This window comes from Phoxinus phoxinus (genome assembly GCF_949152265.1).
Source record: "Phoxinus phoxinus genome assembly, chromosome: 21".
NCBI classification, from domain to species: Eukaryota; Metazoa; Chordata; class Actinopteri; order Cypriniformes; family Leuciscidae; genus Phoxinus; species Phoxinus phoxinus.
The window spans coordinates 1,396,881-1,407,439 of record NC_136896.1 but is presented as its reverse complement, the minus strand read 5'-3'; the positions used below and the strand labels follow the sequence as shown (position 1 = coordinate 1,407,439).

The 10,559-nt window shown below is 39.9% G+C and overlaps 1 protein-coding gene across 3 annotated transcripts in view; it reads right to left on the bottom strand.

Moving 5' to 3' along the window:
• The window catches only part of pald1a (phosphatase domain containing paladin 1a), a 73,793-nt gene that overhangs the window by 17,315 nt on the left and 45,919 nt on the right, over positions 1-10,559 (bottom strand). For all 3 annotated transcript variants that reach the window (XM_079595092.1, XM_079595094.1, XM_079595093.1), the window contains exons 16-18: positions 9,913-10,053; positions 8,127-8,198; positions 7,290-7,430 (exon numbers count right to left, since the gene is read on the bottom strand). In XM_079595092.1, coding sequence (XP_079451218.1) covers positions 7,290-7,430; positions 8,127-8,198; positions 9,913-10,053 — 354 coding nt within the window. The remainder of the gene's footprint in view (positions 1-7,289; positions 7,431-8,126; positions 8,199-9,912; positions 10,054-10,559) is intronic.

Genomic DNA, 10,559 nt, shown 5'->3' with positions numbered 1-10,559 from the left:
GAACCAAAGTAAATAATGTAAAAATGAGAATGTGGTGCAAAAGTTCATTTATTTCAGTAATTCAACTTAAAAGGTGAAACTAATATATTATATAGACTCATTACATGTAAAGTGAGATATTTCAAGCCTTTATTTGTTATAATTGTGATGATTATGGCAGATTATGAAAACCCCAAATTCAAAATGAGAATATTGTGAAAAGGTTTTCATAAGCTGTAAGCATAATCATCAAAATTATAACAAATAAAGGCTTGAAATATCTCACTTTGCATGTAATGAGTCTATATAATATATTAGTGTCACCTTTTAATTTGAATTACTGAAATAAATGAACTTTTGCTCCATATTATTATTTTTCAGTGTCACCTGTGTATTCTGGAGGTTTTTACCTGTATATGGCTAATAATTTTATCTGTGGTACTGAAACTGGAATATAGAATTGTGATTTTTTTTTTGTCATAACTGTCTATTTTTGCAACAACAAAAAAATCAAGGCCAAAAACATTTATGGCCATCAGTCACCGGCCATTGGCAGGCATGGCAAAAAGTTAGTTTTAGGCCTTGGTCATTTATGTAAATTAACCACGACTTCTGACTGCATATTTTAAAATTGTGATATTTTTTGTAGGTTTCTGTGACTGACGGCGACGAGGTTTTGCAACAAAAGATGCAGAACAAACCCGAGCTGGTTAGCAGCCTTCATCTCACTGGGCAAGTGTGCAAGTAGACGGATGGTTTTAATTGTTCGAGTCAAATGATTTTGGCTGCCGTCGCTCATCCACACACACACACACACACACACACACACACACACACACGTTTTCCGTGGTCTCCCCAGATTCCTCCGTCTGGATCCGCTCCATCCCTCGCTCTCGGTGACGTCGACTACCTTTCCTCTCTAAAGCCGCTCTCAACATTCTCTTCTTTCTGCAAATATTTTTCCACACCCGCCAGTCCAAACCATGAGGGCCTTTCTTTAGGCACTGATTTACATTTCCTTCACTTTTTACTGGAATATTTCATTGGCTGCCGGGTTTTTTCCGGCTTCGCCTCACTATATGATTTGGCTCCGGTGTTGGACAGTAACTTTAAACCAGAATCAGAACAGAACAGACTTTCAATTCTAAATATTACAACTTTACCAATAACTTTTGTTGTAATGTCGAATCGAGTGTTATCTTAATTCATCAGTATTTCAAAGTTTGTGTCGTGACATTAATGTTGGGATGAAATGGAAGTAAATACAGATCTTTTCTTCCACACTATTGTGATGAATGAAAGCGTTGACGCTCAACAGCTCTAATGCAAATATACAGTTCAGCTGAAAAAAAAATGAGAATATGGAGCAAAAGTTCATTTATTTCAGTAATTTAACTTAAAAGGTGAAACTAATATATTATATAGACTCATTACATGCAAAGTGAGATATTTCAAGCCTTTAATTGTTATAATCTTGATGATTATGGCTTACTAAAAACCTTTTCACAATATTCAAATTTGGAATTTGGTGTTTTCATAAGCCATAATCATCATAATTATAACAAATAAAGGCTTGACATATCTCACTTTGCATGTAATGAGTCTATATAATATATTAGTTTCACCTTTTAAGTTGAATTACTGAAATAAATGAACTTTTGCACCATATTAAAAAATTGAGTTGTACCTGTACTAGTAAACTAACAGTATTTAGAAACATCTCAATAATTGTACACATTGACAGCTGAATGAATATTAATCTCACGAATCTAGACTTCAACTACCTTTTTTTTTTTATATATACCTATAAAATGAGCCACTGATTGACAGAGAAAGAAAAAACTTAAATAAAATGTATAATCGCATGTATTTTGCATGTAACATTAGCAGGTCAAAAACTCTAAAATATACTGTAAAGGGTTTCTTGGTGTATCTTACAATAGAAAGATTATTATTTTTTTAGAAAGAAACTTGGAACTGGAAACCCAAGAATTAAAGCGTCTGTCAGGTTTCAGAGAGACGAGAGCTGTAATTCACCAGACGAGCTTCGACACCCGTTATACAGACAGACAGACGTGATGTGATGTGAAGCCCTGACAGTGAAATTAATAGACTCATTTGTGATGTACTTGTCAAACGTGTCTGAGCGTTTGCACTGTAATCATAAATCAAATCAAGGGTTTCACGGATGGGTTGCTGATGTCAGTGGTGCATTGTAAGATGTTGGATGGACAGGAGCATGTGATCACAACACGTTTCTTATCAGATGATCAACAGTCAACCAGACAACTCATCAAACACAACGAAAGCAGTGATGCTCAACAGCAGATTTAGGAGATAAACTGAAAACTGAGTTGAACTCACTGATTGACATATAAAGCGACCAATCACAGTTCCTGCATGCTATTTAGGGGCGGGTCCTGAAAAAGGTGAAAGGTTTTGTTTGCATTTGAGTTTATTGTCATATTAGATTCAAAGGCTACTGCATGGCAGACACGAATCATAATCAAACAATTTGATCAAATTCAAGCTCATTTAAACTCTGTACATGTTTTCCTGGGTCCATCTTACAAAGCTTGTCCTGATAAAGAGTTGCGATGGAAGTAACGACAGACACTTTCTTACGCATTGTGACATACGTCCAAGTGTAACGAAATATCGAGAAGGGAAAAAAAGTAAAGGATTTAACATTTCCAGGTTAAAAAAGAAAGAAAGAATCGTTCACAATCTTTTTGAATTGCATATAAATTCTCCTTTCATAAACAGACTAATAAACTTAACGTGATGCATAATTGTGTCATACATAAGTGAAACCGGTCTGCTTTCTGCACTCAAAAAATCATGCCATTGTATATTAACTATTTGCATCTATTTAAAATGCATCATATTTTAAAATGCATGGATTTATTGATGTGTGTATATATATATATATATATATATATATATATATATATATATATATATATATTAGGGCTGTCAAAAGATTAATCGTGATTAATTGCATCCAAAATAAAAGTTTGTGTTTGCATAATATATGTGTGTGTACGGTGTACTGTGTTTTTATATATATAAATAATTATACACACACAATCACAAATTGGTTATATGTATATATAAAATATGTTTATATAATATAAGTTATATAAATGTATATACAGTATATAAATGCAAATATTCCTTAAATATATACATGAATGTGTGTGTATTTATACATAATAATTCTACACAGTACACACACATATTATGTAAACACAAACTTTTATTTTGGATGCGATTAATCACGATTAATCTTTTGACAGCCCTAATATATATATATAGATTATCAATAAATCCATGCATTTTAAAATATGATGCATTTTAAATAGAAGTGTATATATATATATATATATATATATATATATATATATATATATATATATATATATATATATATATATATATGCCTGCTTAATGAGCATTTAAAATGCATTCAATTTATTAGTATTATTACAGTTGCATTAATTTATGCATGCAAGTTTATTCGTTAATGTTAAAACTTTGTAATGCGTACGGATGGAAATTGCATGCATTTTAAATTTAGGCCTAAATATGTAGTTGAATGCGTGATAAATCGCTCTCCGTCAGCGACGCCGTTATCTAAACCAGGAGCTGAGCGAAAGTGAAAGAGTGACACGACAGAAGAGAGGGATTAGTGTTCGGGTTTCCACACGGGAAAAACAAATCCCTGGTCTCTCCTGCGGGATCTCAGACGCGCCGCTTTAGGAAGCCGAGCTGCAGTTCAGTTACAGTAATGACTGAGCGGAGAAGGGGAAGAGAAAAAAAACGAGCTCGGGACAATGTGATCCATTGAGTGGCTCTCGCTGCACAAACCTGCATTGATGAGCGAGTCGCCCCTCGAGCTTTACATAAGAGCCGACACTCGAACCTGCGACAGACCTGACCCACAAACACAATTACACACACACACACACACACACCCCTCCTCTTCACAAACGCGTCACGCGCATCTGTCAGTCATTAGGGTTTCACAGCTGGCTGCAGATCTCAATGCACGTGGAAAAGTTAGGATAAAACTCCTTCAAACTAACATTAGAGGGTTTTTCCCAGAATCCTTCTAAGGAAATCAAGGAGACTCTTGACATGTATGCTGCTTATATAAATGGAGACTGAAGTTGATTAGCGTCTGATTATGGGGTTATTGTGTAAATGCATGTATGGAGTGAAGAGACTGCCCTCTACAGGACACTCAGAGACGACACAGCAATGCAGATTATAAAACACACGACGCTAAGAGTCAAGAGTTCGGACACGTCATTAAATCTCCATGTGAGAATAATAGTGAAGGCATGCAAAGGCTGGGAATGATGTAGAGATCAAAACATGAGATACTCATTAACCAAAATTCATGATAAGTAATATTAAAACACCATTGAAGGAGAAACGTGTGTGAGGAGCACTTTATGATGCTGCTTTACTGCTTCAATAAAATACAATACAATAAAATAACAAGTTTAGTGCATATATTTAGATTAAAATAAAATGTAAAACGATTTGATGTCATGAACCTCACAAACTTCGAACAACTATTTCTTCTTCTGCGGTCACCGCATCAAGCCGGTTTCCAGTACACACTTTGAACCAGCAAATCAGATCTTGTTTTTTCAAGAAAGCTCTTTGTTTTTGTGTGGAGACTGAGACAAGACACAAGGACAGAATCTCCGAGCCCTCCCCTGCCTGATCCGAGCCCTCACCTGCCTGATCCGAGCCCTCCCCTGCCTGATCCGAGCCCTCCCCTGCCTGATCCGAGCCCTCACCTGTCTGATCCGAGCCCTCACCTGTCTGATCCGAGCCCTCCCCTGCCTGATCCGAGCCCTCACCTGTCTGATCCGAGCCCTCACCTGTCTGATCCGAGCCCTCCCCTGTCTGATCCGAACCCTCACCTGTCTGATCCGAGCACTCACCTGTCTCAGGCATGAAAACAGGTCAGGGGTAAAAAAGGTGAGAAGGATGCGGCATATATCCCCCCCCCCCCCCCCCCCCAAAAAAAAAAATGAAACAACAACAACAACAAAAACAACTTGTAATCTGCATTGGCATTGTAGTAGGCTACCAGTGTTTCTCACAGGATTTTTGGATCACTGTGATGAGTGGTCCTCTGCCACTCTAGGGGGGTTCGGGGGCATGGTCCCCCGTAAGAAAATGTTGTGCTTTTTAATGTGAAATTCATCAATCTGGTGCAAATTAAACAAAGAAAATTTCAAAACTCTTTTAGTTACAGTGTCTGTCTACATTACTACTACAATAATAGTTATAATATTAATCCCATGATAGTAATAGCCATATAGCCTATTGTAAAACAAATGCACTGAAAAATAAAGGAAACTTTCATAATTAGTTTTGTACTAATTTCTATACTTGAAAGAGTATATTTCTATACTTCACATTAAAGATGTGATTGGGCTAGCCCAGTGTCAATCAAGAAAAGAACCAATGGGCCGCTGATCTACGTATTTCATCGGGTCTCAGAGAAAAAAAACTATTTACTACTACTATTTATCCCAAAAATGCCCCAAACCAGTCGTCTGTATGATAATCTGAAACAAGCACTGGTGAGCCGTTGTCCTGCTTCACTTCACAGATGCTGAGTGAAAGGAGAATTATAGAATGAAAGGATATTCATTTATATGACACTTTATTAATCAGGAGAACAGCTTGTTCAGCGCGTCATACGTCGTCCTTTCAGTTTCGGTTTTCAATCGATCAAGTTTTTTCACGTTCTCTCGATAAACCACCCCTTTCAATCCGATCGAAATAATTTGTAATAGAGCTGACACTTTGAGTTTTTAACGGGTTATGTTAAAGCCCTACTTGTTATGTTTTTATAAAATATCTATAGTGAATGCATTATCATATCACCGTATTATTTACCGCCATGCAACTGCGAGCCACAAATTAAAGCTTGGCGAGCCGCATGAGGCTCGCGAGCCGCGCAATGAATACTTGTTCCTGCTCGCTCAGCGCTCACGGCGCCCGCGCCCACTCGCGATATTATCTCGCCCACTTCTATGTCAAAATAAAAAATAATGACATTGGCAACATCGCTGTCTGTATCTGACAGGACAGTTAACATTGTAAGCTAACTTACCTCAGGCTTGCTTTCCGACGTGCGGTTCTTTGTTCGGCAGTGTGTCCAGTTCTCAGACTCGCGGTGTAAAAGACTTTGAAAACATTTCTGCCCTAACGTTACTCTGACTCGTATTGGCTGTCATGTTTCGGCATTCGGAATGATGATTGTTTTTTAAAGCTTATAGTTTTGTAAAGTTTATGGTAACTTTATAGGGGATAAATGCTGGCCTCGACCTCGAACACCCCCCCCCCCCCCCCCCCCCCCCTAAAATATTTTCTCATCGGATCTGCACAAATCACGTAGGTGACCCTTTTAGGTTTTAAAACGGCGAATTTCGCCGAAAGGTGAGGAGTTTTCATGCCTGCTGTCTGATCCGAGCCCTCACCTGTCTGATCCGAGCCCTCACCTGTCTGATCCGAGCCCTCACCTGCCTGATCCGAGCCCTCCCCTGCCTGATCCGAGCCCTCACCTGTCTGATCCGAGCCCTCCCCTGTCTGATCCGAACCCTCACCTGTCTGATCCGAGCCCTCACCTGTCTGATCCGAGCCCTCACCTGCCTGATCCGAGCCCTCCCCTGCCTGATCCGAGCCCTCACCTGTCTGATCCGAGCCCTCCCCTGTCTGATCCGAACCCTCACCTGTCTGATCCGAGCCCTCACCTGTCTGATCCGAGCCCTCACCTGCCTGATCCGAGCCCTCCCCTGCCTGATCCGAGCCCTCACCTGTCTGATCCGAGCCCTCACCTGCCTGATCCGAGCCCTCACCTGCCTGATCCGAGCCCTCACCTGTCTGATCCGAGCCCTCACCTGCCTGATCCGAGCCCTCACCTGTCTGATCCGAGCCCTCACCTGTCTGATCCGAGCCCTCACCTGTCTGATCCGAGCCCTCACCTGTCTGATCCGAGCCCTCACCTGCCTGATCCGAGCCCTCACCTGCCTGATCCGAGCCCTCACCTGCCTGATCCGAGCCCTCACCTGTCTGATCCGAGCCCTCACCTGTCTGATCCGAGCCCTCACCTGCCTGATCCGAGCCCTCACCTGTCTGATCCGAGCCCTCACCTGTCTGATCCGAGCCCTCACCTGTCTGATCCGAGCCCTCACCTGTCTGATCCGAGCCCTCACCTGTCTGATCCGAGCCCTCACCTGTCTGATCCGAGCCCTCACCTGTCTGATCCGAGCCCTCACCTGTCTGTAGGTGGAGATGATGATCTCTCGCAGGTGATAGTGCAGTGGCGTCATCGTCTCGCTGACCGAGTCCAAGGCCATGTCCACCTCACGCTTCATCCGGTGACCGTCAGGGAGCAGACGCACCAGCTTCATGACCACCTAAACACACACACACAATTATTAATATTATAAAACAGTTATTATTACAATAAAAAAAAAAACTGGTGTTCCATGAGTGCCGATATTGGCTTTGTCTGGATGAAAAGCGTTTATTTAATGGTATGTAATGAAGCTTCATAAACAAAGTACGGAATTTAGCCTGAAGCTGCATGTGTTAGCAAATTATTACTTATCTTTTTTAATTACTGCTCATGTTATAGGTAATTATAAAATTAAAAAATATATTATTATTAATTATAAAAATAAAATAAAAATAAATGTTTGTATTATTAATAATACAAAAAAATTATTGATAGAATCAGTTATTTAAAAACATTATGTCAATATATATATATATTAAAAAAATTATAGTCTGGAAACCCTGCAGATACTGACACAGAAAGTGAAAGATCACATGACCGGGTCAGGACGGGTCACAGCCGATACACACACGTCATCGTCTGGTTCACTGAATGTGGGTCAGAATCACTCCATCTCACGGCCTACTTTACACTAATTACGTTTATTGTGTATTGTGTAAATTGCATGTCTTGCTTATGAATAAATTTTTTTAATATATTTTCAGCATTTGTCATAAGTGCTATCCCGCATCCATCCACCGATCTACGAAACATTAAAATAAATAAAAAAGTAGGTCAGACCAAAGAGAAAGGTCAAAACGCAGAAGTGCATCACCTCAAACTCGCCCTTTGTGTATTTGGCATCGGGAACGCTTACGATTTCATCCTCGCAGAACTCTGGAAAACCCTGTCAAACAAACAAAAAATATATAAATATACTTCATTATTACTATCTATTTACTACGGTAAAGTACGAGTGGATCAGGTAATCCGAGCTTCGGTGAGTGAGAGTGGAGGCGGGGCTAATTTGCATATTCATGATTCCGTGTATTCTAAATGAGGCAAGGGTGTCGAGTTACATTCAAGCTATTTTAAGGCATGAAGAATTTATGCAAGTTTAAATATGTAATTTTAGTGATCAAAGATGAGTTTTAAAGCCGCCCTGTAATCAATCATTTTATCCCTTAAAACTCATCTTTGATCACTAAAATTACATATTTAAACTTGCATAAATTCTTCATGCCTTAAAATATCTTGAATGTAACTCGACACCGTTCCCTCATTTAGTATGTGCGGTTCTATGAATATGCAAATGAGCCCCGCCTCCACTCACTCACTCAGAGATCCACTGGTTGATGATCACACGTTGATCTGATTGGTTACAAGGTAGTGTGTGACGTCAGAAACACCAGCGATTTCAAACCGTGTTTTTGAGACTGTCTTTGGTTTACTGCAGTTTTAAACAGAAAATACTCAGCAATGCTGTCCACTTATGAACTTACACATGGTGGGCCCTATTTTAACGATCTGAAACGCAAGTGTCAAAGTGCAAAGCGCAAGTAACTTTGTGGGCGGATCCCGGCGCTGTTGCTATTTTCCCAGCGGGATAAATGACTCTTGCGCCCGACGCAAATGTAAAAGGGGTTGGTCTGAAGTAGCTTCATTATTCATAGGTGTGGTTTGGGCGTAACGTGAAATAAACCAATCAGAGCGCCATCTCACATTCCCTTTAAGAGCAGGCGCGCTTGTTCCATGGCGGATTGCTATTATAACGGCGGATTTGCCAGCGCACGCCAGGAGCAGTTCACAGCCGAGGAAACCGACGTTCTCGTCAGGGCTGTAAAACACAGAGAAGTGACATTGGGGATGATGGAGAAACCACACAAATTAGCTTCGGTTAAACAGGCGTATAATTTGGGTAAATGTGTAGCCTAATCTAGATTTTTTTTTTTTTTTTATCTAGATAGATCTTTTTCACATCTTCACGGACACAACAATGATTTCCCTCGTGTGTTAATATTTTTCCTTGTAATAATGTATGATTTGCAAAAATGAAAACTGCTGCATCTGTTTATATTAGAGAATCAAAGTGGATGCGCGTTAACATTATGGCCAAGCACGCGCCCTTAAAATACCATATCACTAACGCGCAACGCGCCACTGTCTTTAGACTGTTTTTTTCCTGATCAATGGCGCAATTGCTTTCTAAAACTGGAAAATAGCACCATGGAAGTTTTGCGCCGGAACACGCCTTCTCTTTGCGCTGAACCGCCCCCGCGAGCGCAAGTTCATTCCCTAATTTACCGACGTGCGTCTGTGGAGGGAAAAGTCCGCTGTGCGCGGGTGCAAAATAGGAATGATACATGCGTCGGTGTTCAAAGTCAATTGCGCTGGGTGCAAGATAGGGCCCGGTGTGTGTTAAAGCAGATTAATAACACCACATAGACACAAACTACATTAAAAGCTGGATTTACACCACAGGGGGACTTTAAGGAATTATAAACATGTACAAAGCTACATGTGTATAGTGAAAAGTGCTAGTTAATTATTGATTTTTGGGGGGGAAAAAGGTATAAACTGTATCTTCTACAGTATGAGGTCATTGTGTGACGCAGACGTACGTTGAAGTGCCAGAGCGTGAGGGCGGCGATCACCATAGCCGTGGTCGTTCGTCCTTTACCGTTCGAGCAGTTAAAGACGAACGCAGAGAACGAGTCTTCAGCGAGACGAGCCTTCATCGCCTCCAGCAGCCCGTCGAAACCCTGCACACACACACACACACACACACACACACAGCATTATCAATGTGACCAAGCGAAAGAGATAAAGCGGACCAAGACATTCAGAAAATGCACAAAAGAAAGATAACAAAACTGTTTTCATTGCAAGTGTTCATGCAGAAGTCGATTACACTTCACCCATAAATCACAATTCTATCCTCATTTTCTAATTTTCTCACCATCGTGACTTTATTTATTCTGTAGAACCAAAAAGGAAAAATTTGGACGAGTTTTTCTTGTTCTCTTTGACAGGTATTAAACCTGGCATTCATTTTGCATCTTATTTAATTATATTTTTAATCTTTATCTGTGTATAATGACTTTAATATGTCATATGGACTACTTCAAGACTCATTTATGGAGCTTTTCTTTTGGTCCCTTTTGCTTGACAGTCTTTCAGGTTTCTTCAAAATGTTTCCGTGTTCCACAATTTTTTTTAATTAAAACTATAAAATTAAATTAAATATATTAAAGAAAATAAATATTAA